Genomic DNA, 27,976 nt, shown 5'->3' on the forward strand with positions numbered 1-27,976 from the left:
GTTGCTGTTTTCTAGTACAAAACAACATTTATTAGTCATTATATGTTGAAGCAAATCAAATAATACTTGTTGGGGCCCGGGTTCTTTTTATATTTTTTCTGTATAAAAATTAGTAATATTTTTACATTTATATATTTAAATATGAGAAAAGTCAAGGTTAGCAATTTTAATTTATATTTGTCAGTATTTTTAACCAACAATTCAATATATTTAATCCGACAGTTTAACACTATTTTTTAGTCAATATTTTTAAATATTACTAATCAACTGTAAGTAAAAAATAATAAATTGTGCTGACTTTATAACATTATTAAACTTTCGTTAATCTAAAAATAAGGACGGAGTCTCAAAGGGACCATGACCTATCAAATTTTCATTTTGCCCTCCCTAATCTTTTAATTTTACCCCTTTTTTGTGAAATTTCATTTTATACTTTTTTGTTAATAAATTATATGGACTATTACTGATTATTATGTATATTTTTTTATACTTTTATCAACTTAAACTTTTAAAATAAATAATTCATTGACATGACATCATAATTTTTATGATATAAAAAATTCAAGAAATTGATCTTTGCTAATTACAAAAAAAAATAATTTTAGTATAAATAAATACAAAATACAAAATTTATACAAATAAAAAAACTCTTATGTGAAGAGATATAAAAAAATTATTTATGCATTTTTCTTATTAATTTAAATAATTTGGGATAAATGAAGGAAGTGAAAATTATATATTATTGCAAATAATATTATTGAATGAAACCCATAGAATGTAATATCCTTGAATATCAAGTTATATATATTTGTAATAATATCATCTATTTGCACAATAAATAAATCTAAAGAGGTGATGTACGTACATTTTGTCTTACTATTAAATATTAGTTTTTGCTTCCTTTCGGCCGACCATGGAGGAGGATAGGGAAACCTAATAAGTAGTTTTTTGGGAAATATCAAATATGGGTACCTTTCCATGCAATTATATATGCTTAGGCATTGGATATTATATTTTATATGAAGCATGGTTTTTTTAGCATTCTTTTATTCCTTTTAATCGATCGAAGAGTCAAATTCAACATCACCATATATCACTAACTCACAATATTTAGTTATTTACCATATAAAGGGGATTTTTCTTTCTGGTGTCGCTCCATCTACTAGCTATAATGATTATTAGTAATATCTAAATATAATAATGATGATCTATTTTTAGATTATTATTGTTTAAACTTTATATTACAATTACAATGATTTTTTCCCCAATATTTTTGGGTATTTACCATAATGTTATTAGATGCATGATAATTGCGAACCTTCTAGGATTCTAACACTGCAATCGACATTGATTTTATTTATTTAATTATTTATTTATTTTTTAGGTGGGACAGAGCATTAATCTTTTTGTATTTTTTTATTTGATTAGGACAGAACATTAATCCAAAGATCTGTAAATTTGAAGAAAAAATTAAATTTGAAGAGTCGATAATAAATATGATGAAGTTGGCACCGCTTACATATCATTTTCAGGCTATACTATTGTCACCAAAAAAATGTCATGCTATGTACTATATACCGGAGAGAATTTTGCTCACTAGATTTTTCATTTTCTTTTTTGTTTTTAACCAAAAAGAAAAAATATATAGATACGAACTAGATCTTATTCACAACTAACTAATTCTATTTTTATAGTTAGTTTAACTTAATATAAAGTAAATTACATAAATAATTATATTTTAAATTAAAAAAAAACTTTAAAGTATTTAAAAAACATCCAACTATCTTTTTCCCAAAATTGAACTTAGGAAATACCCATAATATGGTGTTGTATTATTAGTTTACTACTATATATTATATGTTCATCTGGACCTAATTATTACCCTTTTTGTGACATATCAAGCTAAGCTAATTGATTTTATTAAACAAATGGCACGAGATATATATTTTGGTATGTATGATGACTGATGAGCGATTGCTACTAATTAATTATAGAAAAAATCTAGGAGGCCAGCAATTTTATTGTATTTTGGCTAGTATGTAACTAGCAGAGAAAGGTAAGTCATTGTATAAAATTTCACACCAATCTCACACCATCAAATCATCATTGATGACTAGTTGATGGCTACCAATCACAAATATTACTACCCCCTAACATTGCTCATAATTATATTTTGTGATAGCTTAATCCTTAACTTTTATTCTTTATTCATTGCATAGCTCTATCAAAAATATTTGTTTGAGAAGATTTTGAAGGGAAACAGTTTTAATTTATATTGGTTAGTATTTTTTATTAATAGTTTAATATTTTTAGTTTATTTGCTCAAAAATGATAAATTCTACTAATTATGTAACATTGTTTTATTTATTATTTTCTTCTTAGTTAAAATATTGCCTAGCAAATTCATTTTATTTTTTATTTAAATAATTTTTTTTGTAATATATATTTTAACTTTTAATTTTTTTATATTTTTTATTAGTGATATAACTATTTATGTGTTTATTTTTATTAGCTTAAATTAAAAAAAACAGTAATTTTATAAAATTAAAATTCTTATAATATACCATGAAATCACACATACAGAAAAAAATAGTGAACTATTATAACTCCAACTATTTTATAATAAAATAATTAAATTTATCATAATAAAATAATTAAAATATTTCTGTAACAATATAGTTAAATTTTTGTATTAATACTAAATATATGTTTTTATACTTTGCTGTTTTTTTTTTTTAATATTCATGTAAAGTTTTTGTAAATTTTAATACCTTCATCAGCAGTCTAGAACTAAGGTGTTGCCCTGTTGCGTAGCCGTGCTTGTTGCAATGCCATGAGAGCTTAAATACTTAACAGATAAACCATATGTATATGTGCACGTAAACTCTGTATCTCAATATAGAGAACAATAATTATATTTATAATAAAAACAAGGACATAAATTTTGTAACATTGGATCTTATATAAATGATCCGGAGAATAATACAAATTTAATAAAACTAGGCGGTTAAGCGATTTTCAACTTTTTTTGTTATAGATAAATTTTTTCTTCTTCTTCAACATTGTCATTTCTCCATCTATTTATTCTTTTTTTTTTCTTTTGTTTTTTTTCATTTTTTTATTATTATCATCATCATTGTTATTTTTTTGTTATATTCTTTTTTCTTTATAAATATTTAAAAAACTAAAATACAAAATTTTTTGTGACAACACATAAATTTTAGTACACAATACAAATAATTTGATGCACAACACAATTTTTTTTAAATTATTTTAAAAAATATTGATATTTAACAAACAAAATATATACATCACATAAATTCTAGTACACATTACATATAACTTTTTTAGGTGTAGTATATAAATTTTTTATATATACATAAATATTTTTAAAGGATCACATGCTTAAAATATTAATTCATTTAATTAACAAAATACATTTATAGCAATAATTTATATTTTATGTACAAAAATTTTTAGTTATATCAATAAATTTGTATTATGTACAAAAAATTGTGTTATATATAAATTTTGGCAATAAATTTCTGTATTCTCCAACAATAAAACTTGTGCTGAAAAAAATATGGTAACACATGCACACATTTTTTTTTTGTTAGACTTATATCAATTTAAATAGACTTAGTTATAAAATGACTTATACCTATAACATCACCGATACAAATTTATATGATCTTTTTAAATAATTATCAAAACGGTAATTCAAAAAAGATAATATCTAAAAATTATCTTATATAACTAAATATTTATAATTATATATGTAACATCTATAATTATGTATTTATTATATTTAATATTATTCGATTATTTTAGTAGTAATAATTAGAAAATTATAAAATAAAATAATTTTAAACTATTTTTGTTTAATTTTTTATTGTATCTTAAATATTTTTGTTATTAAAAATGACCTTTAATTTCTTCAGTTATTAAATTATAATTTAACCGCTAAATTCATTTTTAAAGGAAAATATGAACATTATAACTTTAAATGTCTGTTACATTGCTAAACAATTTTTTGTTGGTATAATTTTATGAATGAAACTCGTTATAAATTAGAAATTGAAAAGTATAACAAATTTTAACCAGTAAACTTTAAATAATTAAGTTATCTAGCGGGATTGATAAAAGAATTATAAGAGATGCAACTAAAATTAAGTTTCACTAGGGCTAAGTTAAATTATATTGATACAGTTGTTTCACTATTGTTTTTTCTCAGCGTGCTATCACTGCTGCACTACTATTGTTTCCTTCTTCCTTCATTCATAGTTGTATCTCCTTCAAGAATTCTATTAAGGGCATATATGCACACTAGCTACTATATCAATTATTGTGGCCTTTGTGGTGATTTGATTTCTCTGTGTTAGTTAGCTAGTTGTCTTGTTCCCTTACTGATGAAGCAAAAAGGGGAACCAATAATTGTTTAATCATTATTTTGCATCACATACACTTATCTTTTTGGGATAAGATTCCACATGCATCACGTATCTTTATGTAATAACAATAAAAAGAAATCATCACTGAAGACGCAAGTATTTAATTTTATTTTTATCGACAAGGTCAGATATATCTTGCATCACTCTCTTTTTCTTGGTGGCATATATATATATATATATATATATTTTATCAAAGATACAGAAACTTGAAATCGTAACTTCTTAAATAAGTATAAAAAGTAAAATAAATCTATAACAAAATGTATATATTAAAATATGAAATACATATTAAAAATAAATTAAATTATATATATTTATATAAATATATAATAATTAATTTTAATAATTAATTTTAGTATATATATATAATATTTTTAATTGGCATAAGAGTAATAATTTGATGAGTCTAATTTTAAATTTTTATATCGTTAAAGAGATTAACTTTTAATATATCAAAAGAGGGTAACTTATGTAAATTATATAGTGACGGTCTCAAAACTCATCATTATATTTTAAAATATTTAAAATATAATTTATTAGAATTATTTCAATGTTTTTTAGATATTGTTGCTGTGTGAAAGTAAATTTTGAGGTATAGCTCGTTCTGTTGATATTTGAATTTGTTTTTCTTGAGAGTAAGAGGAAGGAATATTGTCTTCTTGTAAAGACGGCGGTGTTGGGCATCTGTAAAGAGACTACAACGCTCAAGTTAGTAAGAGTAAAAGATAAAAATAAATTATTTAGAATAAATAACGTACCTCTTTCGTATCAGAAGTGGATATATTTATAGAATTATTGTGCTATAGACAGTTACTTCTCGTGAATCTAATATTGTGGAGCTGTTACTGAGTGGGTGATAATTGCTCTTAGTGGGTGATAACTATTCTTTAGTGCTCTTCTTTAGAGAGATTTGCGGAAAAATTCCTGTGACCATTTGACACGTAGTTATTTGATTTTATAGGATAAATCCATTACAAGAGCAAAACACGTACTCTTCACATCCTCCTAATATAGCAGTATGTATTTAATTTTAAATAGATTTCAATTTATAATTTTAGTTGAGCCGAATTATAGCCAATAGACGGATCAGATATTATAAATATATATAAAAGAAACTTCATAAATAATAATTAGACACAATTGAACAAGAATAATCAAATTGGGTTAAATTAAATTGTGGGTAATTAAAACCAAATCGAATTTAAATTGAGTTAGATATTTTTGAGAACATACTCGAACCACTCCAAATTGGTTAATTTTGAATTGGGTGGGTTCGAGTAATCGAGTACTCGATTTAATTCTAAAGATGAGAAAAAAAGCAAAAAAATTAGAAAAAAAAGGAAAAGAATTTAATTAGGTAATCGAGTTACCTGCGTCTCCACCTTAATTCACGCACTCATTTTCCTGGTGCAACATGCCAATGCATTAAGAAAAGCGATGTCAGTTTATATAATAAATACGCACAGGCACAATACCATATCATAACTTTATTTCCTGTTGAAACCTTACTACATTCATGTCCTTTACCAAACTGTAGTAAATATATATAACTAAACATAAAATTTGATATAAATAAAAATAATTAGAGAGTAGAAGGCTTATACCTGGGCCACCCAATTGAATTTTTTCCTTTAAAAGAAATAGAGAGTGGCAGTCTTGCACCGAGCCTCCGTCCACTCAATTGAATACAACGACTAGTAACAAATATGATATCTATAATTTTTCTGTTTTATAATTATTAGTAAGCATGTATAATGTGCATATATAGTTGAATTCACGTCTTATGAGCAATATTGTTTTCAAGAATTATAATATGTGAATAACATATTATTTTGTTTATTTCAGATTTTAAAACTCTGATTCTATATATAATTTATTTCCAGTTATTTTAAACACTCGCGTTTAAAAGGACTACTATCTTTATTTCCGTTTTTTGAAGGTAGCAACTTCATATTTTAATGTCATAAAAATAATTACTTACTACTATCTAAAAAATACGAATGCCTATCAATCATATTAAATTCATATGGTATATATGCTAAATATTAAGGATTTTTTGAACTTATTACATAAATAAGAATATGTCATTTTAGTTTTCTGGGAATATCAAAATCAACTCCATAAACTTTTAAAGTTTAATATTAAAATTTTCTTTTCTAATACCCAAATATGATATTCCTAGGAATATAATTAATAGAAATATTTTTTATAAGGGAAAGTATGAGAACCCAATGGAATATTTATACAATGTGTACAATGGAGGTTTATGGAGTATTAGAGATATAACTATTAGTGTTACCTTTTTCCATCAGTTGAAACTTTTGAAATGAGTGGTATCATGACATGGTATTAGAGCGCTAGATCTGAAAGGTCAAGTCGAATCTTGATGAACTCCAAAATCAGTTTAAACTTTTGGTATTTTAGATAATATGGAGATGTTCATTTGTAATTCAATAGCCCAGTACATATTATATAAATAGTTCATTGTGTCTCTAGCGGGATCCTTTTTATAATCTTGAAACAAACTTCCCTTTTTATAATAAAAAATTATTTTTAATATCCGTCTATACATTTAATATATAAAAAGTCTAGATAATAAAAAAATGAATTTTAGTTCATCACCAAAAGTTATGAATACAAATATCAAAACCAGAAATTTGTAACACTTTTAGAAATTATTTTTTATATATATTTGAAACCATATAGATATTTTTCTAGCTTGAAATTTGAAGCAGAGATTATCAATTAAGGAAAAAGAGCACATGTTAAAATGTCACTCCAATAATAATCACCGTGCATTAATATTAAAAAGCTATATACAATATCTACTAATTTACGGATAACCTAGTACATAACCCACATGTGCAGGAAATGTAGCAATCAATGATTCACATACATTATGCTTTCTTAATTAGATTTGTGTGGACGAAGTAAACACACACAAACATTATGCATTCTTAATTACAATTTTAGTATTTAAAAATGTGTATACTTAAACTGTCCCAAATTTAAGAAAAAAATAAACTACTTAAGGATATATAAAAAATTAACTACTAATATAAAATATATAGTAAAATATAAAAAATATATTAAAAATAAATTAAATAATATATATTTATACATAAATAATTTTTACGTGTATATAATATTTATTAAATAAAATACACACCATCTTTCGTAAATAAAAGTGGGAATAATAATAATAGTAATAATTAGTAACGGTTTTATTAGAGAATTAATTAAGAGAATTAACTAAAAGGAAAATAAGAGGTCTTTTATTGAAAAAAATAATTTTTTATTATTCTAATTTTTGAATTTTAAAATAAAAAATATAAAAAATTAATTTGAATTGATATTTTGTTTAAGAGTTATGATAGATATTCAAGAATTTTTTTTAAATAACATGAACAAATTGATTCTAAAATTGGCTCAATTCAAATAAAACTCATGGTAAAAATAAGAGTCTCCCCGGTCTATAAAAATGGCAAATGGCATTGTTGGTTCCCTCTCTCCTTGAGCCTGCTTAATAGTTTCTTGTCTTTTGCTTTCCTCTTTGCTTGTACTCTCCACAACACTCTGCCGCAAACATATTGGACCACAAAACTAAAAACAAAAAACAAGCCTTTCAAGTCTTCATCATCATCAGCATTCCACTGACTGGTTTTTGAAGTTGCAGACAGGTAGAATTCAAAAATGGGCAGGTCACCATGCTGTGAGAAGGTTGGATTGAAGAAAGGGCCCTGGACTCCCGAAGAAGACCAAAAGCTCATGTCCTATATTGAAAAACACGGCCATGGAAGCTGGCGTGCTTTGCCTTCCAAAGCTGGTAACTAATAATAAATATACATCACTGTGTAGCAGCAGTAGTAGTAGTAGTAGTAATGAAGAAGGATATATAGCTAGTAATAATAATGGTTCCCATCTCATATATTGATGATATATGTGTCTTTTTTTGGGTAAAACCACCAGGACTCCAAAGATGTGGAAAGAGTTGTCGACTGAGGTGGACTAACTACCTCCGACCAGATATAAAAAGAGGAAAGTTCAGCTTGCAGGAAGAGCAAACCATTATTCAGCTTCATGCCCTTCTTGGAAACAGGTATACACCCCATATATATCTATATCATCAATATTCATCACCACAAACAGTAAATATTAATGACTAGCACGTAAAAGGTGTTTTGAACTTTTGACGAACACATAGTGGGCATGTATGTATACAGATGGTCAGCAATAGCGGCTCAGCTTCCCAAGAGGACGGACAACGAGATCAAAAACTACTGGAACACGCACCTAAAGAAGAGGCTAACAAGAATGGGAATAGATCCCACAACCCACAAGCCCAAAACTGATCCCATCGGCGCTGGCTCAGACACCAACTCCGCTTCGCAATCCAAGGACTTGGCCAATCTGAGCCACATGGCGCAGTGGGAGAACGCTCGTCTCGAAGCGGAAGCCAGGTTGGTGAGAGAATCCAAGCTTCTTCTTCAGGCCCAGCAGACACAACAAACAACCACAACACAACCTCCTCCGGCGCGCCTCGTCCTTAACAAGATCACGGCGGCTCAACAACAGCCCTTGCTTCCGCCCTGCCTTGACGTGCTCAAGGCCTGGCAGAACTCATGGTCTTCCAAGCCGCAGCTTTCCGTACCATCAAGGGAAAATTTCAAGATGCATAGTATGTATGCCATGATGCTCTCCACTGATGAGAATCTTGAATCTCCAACTTCCACCTTGTGCTTTCCTGGAAGTGGAAGTAGCGCCATGCTTCCCATCATGTCCTCCACAACCACCTCCGCCACTACTATCACAGTAGATGCTCTCAACGAAAACTTACTTAATCCTTCTCTCACCAAAACTAAGATTGATAGCAACGGCACCATGGTAACCCCATGTGACGAAGGAGTGTTCATTACGAAAGGAGGTAATAATAATGAAACTGACTCATCATGGTACATGTTGAAACAGAACAACCCTGAAATAGAACTTGATGACGATGAAATAGTGGAAAATAATAATAACAACAATAATAACGGCTTCAGAGATGACGACATCATGGTGGCAGTGGAAGCATTCAGAGGAAGAGGCGGAGGGGCTTACGACGGTGTTAATGTTGTCCCACCAACACTGTCCTCAACCGGCGATGTTGTGGTCATGGAAGCAGGACTCATATGCAGTAGCAATAACAACGGTGATGATGATGCCCACATGCCTTACGATTCCAACGACACCTTGGCAATCATCAATGATGGTGATGGAAGCATCTGTAACGTCAGCCTCGAAGAGAATAAGCATTATTGGAACACCATACTTAACTTGGTCAATGATGCTCAAGTCATGTTCTAATCCCCGCATGTTTAATTTCCTTTTTTCCCTTTTTTTTTATTTTAATCATGTTAGGGTTATGTTAGGGTTAGTTGAAATGTTTCTACCACTTTTCTCCTTTTTTTTTCTAGTTATTATCGTTATGTACTCATTGCTTCATTATTATAAGATAAAGAATAATTTTTCTTCTTAATTAATATAGTAAAAATAACTTATTCTATTATTACTCTAGATTAACATAGCCATAATTATTCTGCCAGAACTTGTCATGCATGGAAGAAGAATTGAATGGATATAGGTGAAAGAATTAAAGCAAAACTTTCCATTCATGTATAGTTAAAAATAATATATATAAGAAGACTGTTAAGACTAATAAAATTTATTATTTTTAGTTTGTAATTAGTTATTAATGTTTAAAAATATAGACTAAAAATATGTTATTAGATTATTAGATTAAAAATTGAATTAATAGTTAAAAATAATAATAAAAATAATAAATTTTAATAATATTAGAATATTTTAATATATATAATACAGTATTTCTGGCAATAATGATGATGAATTGTGGCTGTCTCTAGTATTTTTGGTTAGAGTACGTAGCTAGCCTTGCTTGGGCTATACGGGCTATATGTATAGGACTCAGGTCAATCATAAATGGCAGTAATTGATGCACAAAGTGTGTAATGATGACCCAATTGTTGATTATTATTGACTAAACAATATGACAAATTGAAAATATATATGATGTTAACTTTATGATAATTTTAATTAAGTTGGATAAGTACAGTGATTAATTTACTACATAAAATAGGTAAATATTAAAATTTAAATTTTATTTGATGTATATAGTAATTTATTAACTACAGTAATTTTTTAAATGAAATTTATATATATAACAGATTAATTTATTGCTTAATTTATGACTTGCCAAATTAGGATATAGAATAAAAAACAAAGTAAAAAGATTTATGATAATTAATTATTATAAGATATTTGGAACGGACGATTTCAGAGAGTGTTATATAAAGTATGGAGGTTTTTATGCGTTTTATTCTTCTGGGAAAGAAGATCAGAGAAGAAGGATCCATATTCAGCATGTGTGTGTTCAGATACACACGATTGTTTTCTTGTTAATCTATGATATATGGCAGGACTTTTAACGTAAAAGTGTGTAGTTTCTCCAGCCATAGAAGGGAAAAGGCTGAGATAGATAGAGGTTTGTGAATAGTTATTGGAGTTTGGTGGAATCATTTAGTGACCCTGTATATTTTGTTTCTTTGTTGTCATAACTGTACGGACACTGCTTCAATTAAGAACTTGCATTAATGGGATATGTGTGTTGGTGGAGAAGGTATCTGCTTCAAATATGACAGTGACGCATCTTAAGTGCTTTTTGATCAATTAATGTCCGTTACCAGTGGAGTTATTAGAAGTTGGAACCATCATCTATGTATGTATCTATATAGCAATATCTGATGCTGCTTTTGTAGGGAACATACAATCCAAGCGAGATTAATAATAATCTGTATTGACCACTCTTGTGTATAATGTATTCATGTGAGTTTCCATAAGTAAGAACTAAATTTTGAATATAGGTATGTAAAAATTTGGCTTCTAGATAGCTAGTGCCTAGTGGGTAAAATACTATTCTCATTAACATTATTTCCTTCTTAAGAGAGGTTAGAGCATATTTTTATTTTTTGTGAAGATTAATTAATCACACTAACTACTCATTAACTATTTTTAGTATAGTAAATAAAATCTCAATTTAACTCTTAATATTTTTTAATATTATAATTTTAAATAAGTCAGCCAATTTTAAAAGTTTATATTAAATTTAATAATTTTAAGATTTAAATTTTATATTACAATTTCATATTCTATGTACTTAATTTATTTTTCTAATGTCACCTAAAATCTTCGTTTTTTTCTACCTTATCTTTAGAGAGGTTAGAGCATATCTTTATTGTTTAGCCACAATATGCTCTTTTTAGTTCAGGAGATTAATTAATCACTCATATAGTTTATCTCCAATGGGTAGTGATTTGAAAGTCCTTGGGTGTATCTATTGTTCTGTGTCTTTCATTTTTCAGATCAAAATCATTATATACTGATATGCTAGCTATTAAGCAATCATTGTGGCTTGGTTTTCAGTGATCTGATATCACTGGTTTGAATGGATTTCTTCCTTTTCTTTTTTGCATTGATTTGACTTTTGAGGAAGTGAATATTTTGAAAAGAAAGTCAGTCATTTTTAGTTTCTTTTATTATTATTTAATTAATATAAATATTAAATTACTTTTAATAAATAAATTCTATTAATTTATGCATATAAATTCTAAAAAATATAAATGTTTCGCAGATTATTTAAAATCGAATGTGGATTGAGCTTGCTTACGAGGCCAAAACGTTTAATGAAGTGGTCTCTGACTTGTCCTGCATTAGAGAGCCGCCTTCCGAATTAAGTATTTGAAAAGGTGGGGTGGTACTTGCAAGACACTCCGATGTCTAAGTCAGTAAGGAGTTAAGCAGGTTTTAGTGCATTGGACTTGAGTGTACCTGAGTGGGTCAGTGTATTTATAGGAAATGAACCAATAACTACCGTTGAAGTAGTTCCACTTCTGATGGTAGATAACCGTCCATTTATCTTAGGGTTATTGGGATGTCTCTTCTAAAAGTGAGAGAAATTTACGGAGATAGTTATCCACTTAGATAAGTGTTAAGTGTCTGCTTACGTCGAACCCGACTCCTTGAAGGAGGTCGGGCAAGTGGTAGAGGCCAATCTGTTAAATTGGGCCTTTTAACTCGATTTGGGCCTATGTTTGTTATTTGGGTCAGGGTATGAATAATAGATATAAACAGGGGTGGCAATACTACCCGAACCTGCGGGTACCCACCCCGCCTCTACCCGTTCGGAGTGGGTAATTACCCGCACCCGTACCGGGACGGGTTCTTGGGCGGGATGGGACGGGGTCGGGTTTAGGTTAAACGCGCCCCTACCCGCCCTGGTATATATAATAGATATATAAATATATATATTTTTAATATATAATATATGTAATATATATAAAATAATTAGTAAAATGATTAATAATATTGTATCATATTTGAATTTTTATTTTAATTTATGTTATGAATATAAATAATGGTTATATAATTTTTAAAATTTTATTTTATTTTTTGGATTTAATAATTATTGGGGCGGATATGGGGCGGGGCGGATACCCGCATGGGCGGGTTAGGGTTTAATATTTTACTACCCGCGGGTAGATGCGAGACAGGTTTGATGCGGGTTTTTGTTGAGCGGGATGGGGTCGGGTAAAACAAAAACCCGTCCCATTACCACCCCTAGATATAAATTATACTGATTTATATGTATAAATGTTGATAAATATAAATATAAATTATATGTATTTTGTATGTATAAAATTCTTATAAATATCTGTGTAAATTATTGTTGGCCAAATACCGACAAAAAATGATAATATTTGTTGGGCATATAACATTGTTCTTTTGAAAAAAAAAAGTAAAAAATAAATTTTTAACTAATAATTAATTAATTTCTTTTATTTTTTCATAATATTTTTTATTCATTATTTGTTTATTGTTAATGAAAAATTGTTTCTTTTAGTTAAAATAATATAGAAAAGACTTTATACTAGGGATTAATATTTAAAAAGAATCTTATAAGATTTTAGTTTTTTCTACTATAATAGTTAATTTTTGTGGTGATGATTTTATTTCTAAAGTTGTATAACTCATTTTATTAGTGTTTACGTTGAGAATTTAGATAAACAAAAAAGACCTGATATAAAGAGTTTTTGTTACTAACAAAAAATGGATCCCAAAATCTTATAACTTACAAAGTAAGAGAAAAATGATAAATTTATTGTTTCAAAATGAAGTGTAACCATTTATAAAGAGATGAAAATCATACTCTAATGTTCTATAATGATGAAAATAACAAGAATCCAATGAGTACAAGAAGAAACATTAATTATTCAAAAAAAGAAGAAGACAAAACTGCTACTGATCAACACATCCCTGCTTGTTTGTTATTTATTATTGCACATCTCTCTTACGTTATTCTATTGCTTGATATAAAGATATGGGTTTCGTTTGAGCCATTATGTTTTGCATGTGATCTGTTTGTTTTTGTTAAATTAAAGCATCTATGTCCTAATTGGTGGGGGTTTATATTAGAAAATTTGTTTAAAGAGGAGCCTAACATTTATATTTTTAGATTATGATAACTTAGACCTTTCGTATAATAATTCTTACACATGACAAATATATTTAGTTCTTGTGAGAGTTCTGCCCATATATAATTAAGGTAAGGAAGAAAAATAACAAGATATTTTGGTTGTGCTTAAATAAATAAGTGAATATAACGTTTGGCTAAGTTTCATGAAATGAAAATTGCGATATATATTTTTTGAAGACTTATTAGAGGCCACATACGAATTGTATGTTACGTTTGATGAAGGGCCATATTAAATGGTTGTTATATACCGACTACTGAATAGGGGTGGCAACGGAATAGTTAGGAGTGGGTTTTTATTCTATCCGATTCCGTCTCGTTAAACAAAAATTTGTTTTGAATTCGTCCCGCCTCTACCTGCGGGTAGTAAAATATTAAACCTGCCCCTACGGGTACCCGCCCCGCCCCTATAATTATTAAATCTAATAAATAAAATAAAATTTTAAAAATTATATAATCATTATTTATATACATGACATAAATTAAAATAAAAATTTAAATATGATATAATATTATTAATCATTTTACTAATTATTTTATATATATTACATATATTATCTATTAAAAATATTTATTTATATATATATTATATATACCGGAGCGAATAGGGGCGGTTTTAACCTAAATCCAACCCCGCTCTGCCTCTCCCAAAAACCCGTCCCGTTAAAACCCGCCCCGATGCGGGGGCGGATAATTACCCGTCCCGAACAGATAGGAGCGGGATGGATGTCCGCGGATTCGAGTAGTATTGCCACTCCTAATACCGAATTAAATACAAGTACAGGTGTTCCGTCCCAAAACCTTATTATACTTTTACTATTATAACCTTTGGAAAACTCTAATGACATTTTTTTCCTGCAAATGTTTTTTCTTTCAAAAATAAAATCATTTTTTTCATTAGAAATAAATTTACGGTGTATATTTGGACACCAACTAAAGAATAGTATTAAAAATGTTCCTGCAAATATGGTTACTGCTTAATCCTTCCAATAAGTTCATAATGACAATTCTACCCTTGCTAATGTAATTACTATTTTTTTTCTTTGTTACATTTATAATTATTCATATACTTATAATCTTCCACCGGTTTTAGAAAAGATAATTCATCACATGATAGAAAAATATTTATGAACAAAATATCTTAAATTCAATATAATTTTTACTATGTTTGTTTTTTCGGTTAAATTTTTAGATCTTTGAACTTCTAATTCTATTAATTTAGTAACTAGTTTAATTTTTATAACCTTAATTTTTACTCATATCATAATATAAGATTAATTATATACGTATAAAACTATTTTACAATGATATAATATAAAAGTTAAATTTTAATACAAATTAATAAAATTCTTTATTTTTATTTACTTCGAACCTTTTAATTATGATAAAGAATAATAAAATTTATTCTCAACAAATCAATGCTACTGATTTATGTTTGCAAACTCCAATAACATTGCTCAATATATTATATTCTTGAAAATTGTTGGCGGCAAGCGCCTATGTTTGTTTAGTTATACCTCTACCTTTTTTTTTTAATATTTTGTTACTTAGATTATTTTTTTATTATTAATAGATGTAAATTTATTTATTATAATTTTTTAATAGAAATATATAAAAAATACATAGTATAAAAGGTGTAATAATCTAACAAATATTTTTTAAAGGAATTTTTTTTAAATGAGAAGAATTTATTTTTTTCTCTCTTAATCCTTTTGATTTATCAAACCATCAACATCACACCTTCAACCCGCTTAGGACATGAGATTTTTTGCATGGTGCAGTGAGCGTGGAGAACAACTAAACTGTGAATCAAATTGAAAAAGTCGTGAATTGAGATCCTAATCGTTGTCAATTTTGTCATTTTCTTTCTTTCCCTAATTTTTTTTCTACATTTTCTTTTGCTTTTTTTTATCTCTTCTTTCAAACTCATCCAATAGACATTGATAAGAGGCTAGTTTGCAATATTCTTTCTTGATAAACATAGCTGTTTCGATCAACTAGTTGGAAGGAAGAAGATCTGAATTCTTATTACTTGTGGTTCATGGATTTTTCAAAATGATGGTAAATAGATCCTTGAAGTAATGCCAATCTCCTCCATCAACTCACTAATCTTCAATCTCAAATTTCGAAGAGCACCACAATTTCGATTCAATATCAATCAAACCCTTATTTTTTCATCGTAGAGAAAATTTAAGTAATAGAGATCATGGAGCTACAATGACATGCTCTCATTATAACAAGCAAGAGCACACAAAAGATGTGTGCTATAAGAAGTATGGGTACTCCTCCCATTTCTATCCACGGCAGCAACATAACACCACTGTCAACCACGTAATCGTTTGCTAAGGAGCATGATGATATACTCAATGACAAACAATCCTAACTCAATTGTCTCCAAGATAATACTGAAATATCAAGATCTGAGTTCACTTCATAGTAAAGATTTGTCTTGTTAGAATTAATCAAAGACAAAAGTATGCAGCAACAACATCATAATGCAAATCAAATTTTAACTAATTTCATTCAGACCTCCACTCCAGGTAAAACCATTGCATTACATTTTAATGCGAGAATTATGAACATTATCACTCCAAAATATGTACTATGGGTCATTGACTCCAGTGTAACAGATCATGTGAATTTTGACTTAAAAGATTTTGCAAACTTTCAAAATATTGCTCCAATCAATGTGATATTGCCAAATGGGATAAAAAATGTTAGCACCATCATTGGTATAATCACATTCTCTAAAAACTTTTTTTCTCAAAAATATTTTGTACATTTCTTCTTTTGATTTTAAACTTATCTCTGTGTCAAAATTAACCTCAAACTTATATTGCCGACTGTTAATCGATGATAAGTGTTGTAAGATACAAGATCGATCCACATCAAAGATGATTGGCATTGCTGAGTGTATAAAAGGGTTATATACAATGAGTAGAGAACCAGAATTCTCTCACTTTTTCCCTCTTCCAACAAAGCAAGCTTCATTGGCGGCAACTACAACTACTACTCATTTCACAACACCTTTACACACTGAGCACAACAATATTTGACATCTTAGATTAGAACACATACACATGCATAAATTGATTTTACTGAAGAAATATTATCCTTTTATAGATTGTGTTGCTTCAAAACTTCCTTGTGACTCATGTCATTTTGTAAAATAAAAGAAATTATATTTTAATCTTAGTACAATTGAAATAAAAGATTGTTTTAACTTAGTTCATATGGATATCTGGGTTCCATTTCTGTTCCTTCCACTGAAGGACATAGGTGTTTTTTTACTGTGGTGGATGACAAGAGCAAATTCACTTAATTTTTTTTATGAAAACTAAATCTGAGGCATCACAATTGGTTATTAATTTTGTAAATTTTGTCAGAGTATAATTTGAAAAACAAGTTAAGTGTATAAGGACTGACAATGAGACAGAATTCACTCTAAAGTTTTTTTTTGCATCAACTAGCATTTTATACCAAACTTCTTGTGTAGAAATACCAGAGCAAAATGAAATTGTAGAGCAAAAACACCAGCACATTTTAGGTGTTGCTAGAGCATTGTTATTCCAATCAGGAATTTCACATTGTTTTTGGCAATACGCAGTTGTTCACGCTATTTACCTAATTATTAATAGGCTGTCCAACACTAAACTGGATAATGCTTGTCCTTATAAGCTTTTGTACGGTAACTTATCTAACCTTTTATATTTAAGAATATTTGGTTCTTTTGCATATGTATCCACATTAACAAATTCAAGAACAAAATTAGACATAAGAGCCAGAAAAATAGCTTTTCTCAATTTTAAATTAAGAACAAAAGGTTTTCGACTTATTAATTTAAAATCAAAAGAAATTTTCATATCTAAAAATGTAACTTTATGTGAAACTCATTTTTCATTTTCGTATTCCACTAGCACGGACATTCCTGCAGTACCCACTCGTACTCCACAATGCATTGATCTTTTTCAATGTTATACACCATCCACACATCATTTGCAATCACCTACACATACCACACTCACAGATTCAAATGAACATTTCTCAAACTCAATGCACTCACCAATTTTCTCACACACCATTGCACCCATTACTACACCACACACTAACAATGTACCTGCATCACAAAACTATGACATCACATATGACTACATCACTAGAAAATCTGAAATAGTCAAGAAATCGCATGCTTATTTGAAGGACTGCTATTGTATGATAACCCACGTAGCTCACTCTAGCAACTTTGCCAATTCTAACTCTTTATATCCTATCTTACAACACTTATCATATGATAAACTATCCCAAAATACAAGTCTTTTTCTCTAACCATCACCTCAAATCTAGAACCTAGCACTTATGAGGGAGCGGCTGCACATGAATGTTGGAGAAAGGTAATACAAGCTGAATTGATAGCTCTAAATCAGAACAGAACTTGGTGTCTCACTGAACTTCCAAAAGGCAAGAAGACTGTGGGTTGCAAATAGGTTTTTCGGGTAAAATTCAATCCCGATGGCACCATAAAAAGGTACAAAGCGAGGCTAGTTGCAAAAAGATTCACTCATCAAGTGCAAGGAGTGGATAATGGTGATACTTTTAGTCCAATTGTCAAAATAAATACCCTACGAATAATGTTAGCATTAGCAACGGCAAAGAAATAGCATTTAGAACAGCTGGACATCAATACTGTCTTCCTTTACGGAGATTTAGACATGGAAGTTTATATGAAGATACCACCCGATTTGGCTGTGTCACAACCAGATTTGGTTTGTAAATTGTAAATGTCTTTATATGGGCTTAAGCAAGCAAGCAGACAATGGAACATTAAACTCACTCAGATTCTTGTTGATGCTGGTTATAAGCAATTTTTTTATGATCATTCTCTCTTCATCAAGAAATAATCTGAAAGCTTCGCTGTCATTCTAGTATATGTTGAGAACTTGGTTTTAACCGGAAATGACATTGGCGAAATCAATTTTATCAAGCAAATTTTGGATGACAAATTCAAAATAAAAGATCTTGGTGATCTCAGGTACTTCTTGGGAATGGAAATAGCATGCTCTAACTCTGGAATTCACATTTATCAACGGAAGTACACCATAGACCTTCTTAAGAATTTTGGTTATCTAGATTGCAAGCCTCTTTCCTCCCCTGTTTGATTATAGTTAGAAACTCTCGAAGGAATCGGTACCATTTTAACGGATAACACCTCATCAACTCCTTTACCTCACAAACACTAGACCCAATATAATGGGACGTTTGAGCCAGTTTTTAGACTGTGCAACCACTTCTCACCTACAGATTGCTTTTTGCTTACTCTGATATTTAAAAGGCAGACCTGCAACTAGTCTATTCTTCTCCTCTACTTCTAATCCGCATCTCACCGGATTTGCCGACGCTGACTAATCTACCTGTGCTGATACTCGTCGTTCCTTTTCTGGTTATTGCTTTATGCTTGGGACTCTCTTATTAGCTGGAAGAGCAAGAAGTAAATCACCGTTGCCAAGTCCTCGAAGCGGAATATAGGTCTCTTGATGTTGTCACTTGTGAAGCTAGTTGGTTATCTTTCTTAATGGATTTTACTGGTTTGCCGCTTCAAAAGGCTATCATTCTATTTTTGACAACTAATCAGCCATTCACATTGCCAAAAATTTCATCTTTCATGAAAGAACCAAACTTATTGAAGTAGACTATCACATTGTTTGTGAAAAGCATTTGTTTGGTCTCATTCATCTTATGACAATTTGTTCCAAAGACCAATTTGTTGATTTTCTTAGCAAGACTCTGCCAACGAGTCCTTTTTTTACTAATGTTTTTAAGTTAGAATTATTAAATTTATACAATTATAGCTTGCAAAAGGGTGTTACCTAGATTATTTTTTTATCAATAGTAGATGTAGACTTATTTGTTGTAATTTTTTTTAATAGGAGTACATAAAAAGTACATAGTATATAGTATATAAGGTGTAATAACTCAACAAATATTTTTAAAAGCGATTTTTTTTCTTTTCAAAATGAGAAGAACTTATTTTTCTTCCCCTCTTAATTTTTTGGTTTATCAAACTATCAATATCATAATTTCAACAGATTAAAACATGAGATTTTCTTCCAATTTTGTTAAATTCTTTGAAGTTTGAACATCAGTGTAGAAGAAGTACATCAAACCATCAATCATGAAATTCAAATTTAAAGGAGCTCCCGCATGTTTCAATCTTCCCTTAACCTTAACTTTGAACTTATATATAAAATGTTGCAATTCAAGCTTTGTTCTGAAGAAAACACATAATAATAACTTAATAAGCATTCTGCTGTGAAGCTTCCTTTGATAAATAGAACTATAAATACTCATTAAACTTGAAATGATACCTTAACCTTAAGTAGTTTACCATAAGTGTAGTTTACAGAACATGACATACGCTTAATATATATGGCAGTTATTTTAATAAAGATGTTAAAAATATTTTTTAATGATAATTTTTATTTAAAAAGTGTGACTTATTTATTTAATTATGCTTTAAATAAAAGTAACATTTTTATAATATATAAAAATTAAATCCTATAATTTATCATTCAATGATCAAAATAAAGGATCTTTGTATGAAGACAATTATAAAATCTTCTTTAAAGTATTCACTAATATATATTTGAGGAGCACTCATATAAAGATATCCAAAACAACCTTTTCTAAAATTATTGATGTGTCACACTGTGATTAGTAGTTTTTTAATAACGGATTAATAATTTATTTTCCAAAGCCAGTTCAATCCGTTCAATTTAAATAAACCGGTTCGGATCATGTTTTTTATTTTATTTTAAAATATATGAAACTAGGTCGTTTAGCTATTTTAACATCTCCCTTCTCCCTCAACGTCACTCAAGCTACTCTCTTTTAACGTCCTTTTTTTTTGGTGTACCATTTTGATTTGGCACTCTTATTACTTACTAAGTTGAAGAATTGGCTGGACAATTAGTGTGATCAAGAGAATGGGAAGGAAGGAATAAAGAAAGAAACAAAACAAACATTTCTTTCCCATTGCTGGCCTGGTGACAATGTAAATTTGATTTTGTTGTTATGGACCTAAGTTTGTCTAAATAAAAAAAGGTTTTTCTTTTTATCATAGGAGTCGTAGCTTTAGTGTTTTTTATTAGTCTTTTTCTGCTAGTTGCAAAGGTGCAAAACTTGGATCTCATTTTTCTTTGTGTATGCAAAATTGGTTCATTCTTCATTCATTGTATTATGTGTTCTTGACTTCAATTTCTTGCATAGCGGTTAATGATCTATAACATCCAGCGTCTTTCCCTGTGATTTTGATCGTTAATGAAAAGCTGTGTTTGCTGATGTTGCATGAAAAATGGGTGCTGTCAATAAACTTAGTTTGTGCTGCCTGTTCTTATCTATTGAGTAAGATATGATTTGCTTCTGAGTTTGTATAGTACATAAAACTGTTTTAACAGTTCTAATTTTGTATCAAAATTCCAATAGATCGTGAGTGTCTTTTGTTATTTATTGCCTTTGTTTATTTCATCTTATTAGAATGCAATGAATGTTAATTTGGAACAACTCAGTTCACAAGACAATGATAAAAATTACACTTGTGATTGCAGTAACAACAGTAGTAAATGTGTTCGTTGTTGTAACAAATTATATAATAATTATACAAACTATTTGTTTTTAAATTAGAGAATCAAATCATTATATTATTAATTAATAATTTATTTTCTATTTTTGAAAGCATTATGCGATTGTTTTATGAAAAGTTAGTTAAAAATTTTTCACCAAAATATTTCCATAAAAAAGTTAACAACTTAGCATACAGTTTTATATATACGTGAGTATATTACTTTCTTAATTTAGTGCATTATCATCATACTTAAATTCCTTTGCTTTAGTTTAACTGACAAACTGAACAATTTTAATATATTAAGATCGTCACAGCTAAATTATATTGTTCATACATGATTATATTTCAATTTCAGTAGTTATGTGATGATATTATTTGTACATGATTATATTTCAATTTAAATTATATTGTTCGTACATGATTACATTGTTTGTACAAGTCTACCCTTGTAATACGCATAAGGATGCAACTCAACTCCCATTTCCAGGTAAAAAAGGAAAAAAAAAAAGGAAAAACATCAAGTCCAAGATCACAACACAAAAAAAAAAAAAAAAACACACACAGTTCAATTATACTACTTGACATCGGAACGTCGCTTGGCCTACCAATTTTGGTGAGGTTAACAATTCCGCTATGGTGAAATTAGTCAAGAATCCACTTTATTTGGCTAAACCAAGGATACACTTCTTATTCTCAAAGAGTTCAGAGAAAAATAAGCACACAACTTGTTTAAATATATAACTTAATCAATTCAACTCATAAATAAAAAAGGGTACATACGCATATTTATACTAGTAGGGGAGGGAGAACCTTTATGACTCGGACGATATGAGATTACCTCATAACACAATATAATAATATATGCTAAACTATACTACTTTAATTAACGACACAAACATAAAGATACATGCTCCTGCATCAATTTCCGTGGGTTGGAAAGGGCTTCTACATTATCTTCCCTGAGTTGAAAAAGGCTCTTCTTGTATTGGCGAAAGATTCCATTGGTGAGTGCATTTGGTCTTGAAAGATGTGAAAAGATATAACTCAACTTGATTCTTTTAACCATCTACATGTTGTAACGGAGTTAATACTATCTTCTTGCCATCTTTGATAAAAGGGTATGTATTTTTGAAACCATCATGAATAACTCGACGATCATATTGCCAAGGACGTCCTAATAGTAAGTGAGACGCATCCATCTGAATGACGTCACACCACACCTTATCTTTGAATTTACTTCCCATAGAAAATTGGACTAAACATCGCTTTGTGACTTTAACTTCATTTTCCTTTTTTAACCAATGCAACTTGTAATGATGAGGATGTAATTCAGTTGGAAGCTTCAGTTTGTCTACCATATAATTTGAGATAATATTTTCACAGCTTCCGCTATCTATGATGACCATGCAAACCTTCTCTTCAACTGTGCATCTTGTGTGAAAGATGTTGTGGCGTCGCCAACTTTCGTCTTCTATTACCCTTGCAGTATTGAAGCTTCGACAAACTACTAAAACTTCTCCACAATCGGCTGGAACTTCTTCAATTGCATAGTCAACCTCACCTTCTTCCTCTTATTCCTGAATTGATTCTTCATTAACCTCTTCCTCGACAAGAGTGATAACCCTTCTATTTGGACAATCAGCAGCAATATGACCAAAACCTTGATATTTGAAGCATTTCTTATCTGATGATCCACGCTCCTTGTTGCTTTTAAAAGATCCTGTCTTCATTTCTTGTTGAACATCAAGGAACTTCTTTGTCCTTCGGTGGCCGAGTGTTATTCATTTGTGTTCTTTGTTTTTCAATCTTTAGTGACAGCGTAATGACATCATCCAAGGTCCAATATAATTGCAGTTGAACGACATCAGAAATTTCTGTGTTCAGTCCTCTAAGATAACGAGCAATTGTTTGTTCTTCAAGTTCTTGAATGTCACACTTCATAAGCAACTTTTCAAAGTCCATTGTATATTCTTCTACAGATAATGACTTTTGTCTCAAATTATAAAATTTGATGAAGGTGTCTTGCCTGTAATGTTCAGGAAGGAACTTGCGTTTGAACTCACGACGAACCGTAGCCAAGAAGCCACTTTGGTTAGCTAAATTAAGGTTAGCTAAATTAAGGATGTACCTCTTACTCTCAAAGAACCTGAAAGCAAATAAGCACACAGCTTATTTAGATATGTAACTCAATATATTCAACTCACATACGCATATGTATACTAGTAGGGGAAGGAGAACCTTTATGACTCAGACGATGTGAGACTAACTCATAACACAATATAATAATATATGCTAAACTAGACTACTTTAATTAACGATACAAACATAAAAATATATGGTCATGCATCATTCTCCCTGAGTTGAAAAGGGTTCGTGCATTACTACTACTTAAAGCCTCTTCATGAACGTCCTCATCTTCATAGTCTTCATTTTATTTGTCATCAGCAGTGGCATCTTGGTATTGTTGATACTCAGTTACAAGATCATTCATATTGCTCTCAGCTTCAGGAAACTCTATCTCATCCATACCTTCAACATTGTACCAATGTAAGAAAACCTTAGGGGATGATAAAACAGAGTGCACTCATCGGCTTCACAACAGTGTTGAGACCTTAGGTGTTGGGAAAATAGAGAAAGTTAGCATAATTCGATAAGGATACTCTTCCTTAATCACAAAAATACCTAAAAAAATTAACATGAAAATAAGATGCAATATAACTGGTTATTCTTGGAGGAAAAAAAAACTTCCAAAACAACATTTCTATGTCATTTACACATAATAGCATATCAAAATTGAAGCTTAAATATATCCATAAAGATTGAAAACAAGACATTAAAACAGTTCTTCAAAGATATTTTAAAATCAATTTTGCAATTTTAGTAATAGAAAATATCCACCATTTTAACAATCTAATTGGTGCACAAATATACACTAGATGATTAGATTTATGTCAAAAATGTCTAAAAAAAGATGTTCTAAAGTGAAGAGATCAGTAAAGTGATGAAGAGAAGGAGTCAATCACTTTTGAATTTATAACTTCCATCATTTGTAATCACTTTACTAATCTCAACAGCTTGATCCAAAATTTCTACAGATCAACTAAATATCCAAAATTTCATGTAGTATCGTGATATATAGAATATATGATTTAAGTGTTAACTTTAGAATTTAAACTAAAAGCAGAAAATATTGGAGATGTAAAAATATGTGAAAAATCAGATCAAAGTGATCACATACCAAAATTAGGATTTGGCACGAACCTCATTGGTGGCCCAAAGCTTCATGCAGTAGAGCTTAGGATGCTCGTCTTTCTCTATGGGAAGAGCCCTACCCACCACTTGGTATTGGTGAAGCTGCAACCCATAATTTATAAAAACCTTTAAAATTCAGCATGATAACAACAAATTATGATCAAAGAAACAGAATCATATAAACAGAGATTAAAAAATCAGAATCATAACAACAAACTTACAAATAGAACGTCAAGAATTAGAATCATAAAAATAGAAATTCAAAACAGAATTAAAAAAATAAAAACTTTAACAAACATAACAAAAAATAAACAAAACAAAAATCAAACTGAAATCAATGAATCATATTCATACTTGAGATTGAGGTTTCATTGGAAGTTGAAAGATGCAACGATGAAGGGGAGAGACGGTTTTAGACCAAGTGAATTGGATTTTTTATGTACATTATGCATGAAAACGTCTCCACCTCCTAAAATTTCTTATGTCTCCCACTGCCATTCCTATACCTTCTCTTCCTCCATTCCCAACACCTGTATAATACAGCCTCCACTCATCATTGTTTGTTCCTCTATCCATTATTTGAACCAAACATGGAGATCCTACACACTTATCATCCCAGCAACCAATCTCAGAAGGCTTCAGAACAGCCTCATCTTGAACCCTAACCCATTCCATTAACCCATCATCAGAAACAGCCACACCAATGCTCCTTTTCCCATCAGCACCAACACCTTCATAAGCCATCACATAGTTCCCATCTCTGAGGTTTCTTGCAACACAAGCATTCATCACTCCAAACTCCTCAAAGCTTCCAACTTTAACTGATCCACCCATTATTTTCCCCAACTTCACCCACCTTCTACCGTCCCTTGACCTTGCTAAACCAATAGCAAAGTGACCCTTTTCAACATCAAATGAATGGTAGTACATCCTGAAATCACTGTTCCCATGGCAATGAATCCCAATCTCTCTCATCACCAACATCAAACAATGCTCCATTGTGATGCTCTCCTTCTACTCTAGCCCAGTGCCTCCCATCATGGCTCACAGCCAAACCAGGTAGAGACTTGTAAAGATTCAAACTTTCTCCATCATCGTTGAAACACAAACATGGGTTTTCATTGAAGTTTACATTTTCATAAGTGTAGCCAGTGTAATAGAGCCAGTAAGCAGCACTAGAAGCACTAGCCCAGGAACTACACATCATAAGTATCTCTGAAGGCCTAATTCCCTTTGTATCAAATTCCCACCATTCTTTGCCACACTTCATAACGTAACCAACACCACTACTTGATCTTGCTGAATCAGAACCTCTCTCCCAGTGAACACCATTGCTTGAAGTTGCAAGACCAACCCAATCAGAAGAAGAAGGGTTTCTGTTATTTGATCTTCCATGATACCACATGAACCATCTCTCTTCATCGTCGCTGAGGAACCTCTTAACCACTGGTGATCCAACTTCTGCACCGTCCCAAGAATCTGAAGGACCTAAACTAAACACCAACCCTCTGGATGGTGAAGAAGAAGACGACGAGGACTTTGCAGGAGAAGTAGTGAGTGATTCACTTGCATGATTTTTATCTAGTTTCGAAGCCTTTTGGCGTTTAGAAACTAATGAGCTCTGTTCACTACTACCCTTTGGTTTGTTTTCTATGTCACTACTGTCTGTGCTGATATCTGGTTTTGATGAACAACTTGGGAATGATAATAGTGGGAAGTTATTGTTACTGTGATGATTATTATGGCCAGAATTTGAGGTATGAAGTGTCAGTTCGATGATGGATTTTGAGAAGAACACACGTAATGATGATGAAGGGTTTGTGCATGGTTTGAAAATAGGAACTGAAAGGGTATTGACATTGCAAGCTTTCATCAATGAAGCAGAAGGTGCCATTGATGAAGCTGCTACGCATGTAGTGATATGTGTGAAGAATAATGAGCAATGGGGAATGGGGAATGGTGAATATATAATTAAATAATGGTAATGATGATGAATGGAGAGTGATAATAATTAAGGTGGCAACATGTACCCTATCCGCGGTACCCGGTGACCTTTCGAATCTAACGCTTTAATACCATGTCATGATACCACTCATCCCAAAAGTTTCAGCTAATGGAAAAATGTAACATTAATAATTATATCTCTAATACTCCATAAACCTCCATTGTACACATTGTATAAATATTTCATTGGCTCCTCATATTTTCCCTATCATTAATTGATAATTTAATAAACTTTTTTTATATAAAAGTCAGTTTTATTTTAAATTATCATCAAGTTATATAATAATATTGTATTTTTTTTTGTAACCCGCGGGTAAGGTCGGGTACCCGCAAATTAAGAATGGGTATGATTAAAGTTGAGATATTCTCACTCCGCGAGTACAATAGAATTGATTTTATATAAAAATCTTAATAACCCACCAATATGATTAGGATTGATTCTAAACCCTACTCTATCCTATCCTATCCATTTGCCACCCCTAATAATAATGATCTCTCGTTGAGTTTCTAGAAGAAATTGCATCGCATAGCTAGGAAAGTCAAAAGGAATGGTTAGTTAAATACTCTTATCAATGGAAACTCTGGTGAGTACTTGACATTTTTCATAGGACTTTCAACAACAATGTTTCAAGCTTCATCTCTTCTCTTTCTTTCTTTCTTTTTCTTCTCTTCTCTTTCTTTTTCTTTGGTTTTAATTTTTTTTGGCGACTATCTTTGATTTTAATTTATTTCATTCCCAAAAGGATGAGACATAAAGGAAAAAACATATTAGATGATCAATACTTTAACATTGATAAATATGTGATAATGTATATTTTGTAACTGAGATAATGTACATATAGACAAAAAAATTTTAAGGGGATATGCTTCTATAAAAATGTCTTCCTACAAAGATAGCATTAAAAGTTATTAGATAATTTAATTAAATATATTTAATTTAATGTATCAAATTATTATTTAATAATTACAATATTATTTTTATATAAAAATGTCATGCCGAGAATATGCACCAAAATTTTATACATAAAATGGATTTTTAACTCTTTCCTTGATGAATTAGGTAAA

General features: G+C 30.0%; 2 protein-coding genes across 2 annotated transcripts; one reads left to right on the forward strand and one right to left on the reverse strand.

The window, feature by feature from the left end:
• Positions 1-7,966: 7,966 nt before the first annotated feature.
• LOC112791953 (uncharacterized) lies at positions 7,967-9,967 on the forward strand. Its single transcript, XM_025835009.3, has 3 exons — positions 7,967-8,277; positions 8,421-8,550; positions 8,675-9,967. The coding sequence occupies exons 1-3, from the start codon at positions 8,145-8,147 to the stop codon at positions 9,795-9,797; spliced, it is 1,386 nt and encodes a 461-aa protein (XP_025690794.1). The 5' UTR covers positions 7,967-8,144; the 3' UTR covers positions 9,798-9,967.
• An 11,934-nt stretch (positions 9,968-21,901) lies between these two features.
• Positions 21,902-26,878, reverse strand: LOC112791954 (uncharacterized). The gene is given in 5 exon segments (XM_072212757.1): positions 21,902-23,801; positions 24,038-24,266; positions 24,894-25,009; positions 25,262-25,859; positions 25,861-26,878. Coding segments are annotated over 2 exon segments (1,449 nt in total). The 5' UTR covers positions 26,802-26,878; the 3' UTR covers positions 21,902-23,801; positions 24,038-24,266; positions 24,894-25,009; positions 25,262-25,351.
• Positions 26,879-27,976: the final 1,098 nt, after the last annotated feature.

Source organism: Arachis hypogaea, chromosome 13 (genome assembly GCF_003086295.3).
Source record: "Arachis hypogaea cultivar Tifrunner chromosome 13, arahy.Tifrunner.gnm2.J5K5, whole genome shotgun sequence".
NCBI lineage: Eukaryota > Viridiplantae > Streptophyta > Magnoliopsida > Fabales > Fabaceae > Arachis > Arachis hypogaea.

What these genes read in the sequence shown, in the direction of transcription:
- LOC112791953 (XM_025835009.3), top strand. Translation starts at nt 8,145, where the DNA reads ATGGGCAGGTCACCATGCTGTGAGAAGGTTGGATTGAAGAAAGGGCCC. An exon ending in TGCTTTGCCTTCCAAAGCTG is followed by an intron (nt 8,278 to 8,420) that starts GTAACTAATAAT and finishes TAAAACCACCAG; the next exon opens with GACTCCAAAGATGTGGAAAG. An exon ending in CATGCCCTTCTTGGAAACAG is followed by an intron (nt 8,551 to 8,674) that starts GTATACACCCCA and finishes GTATGTATACAG; the next exon opens with ATGGTCAGCAATAGCGGCTC.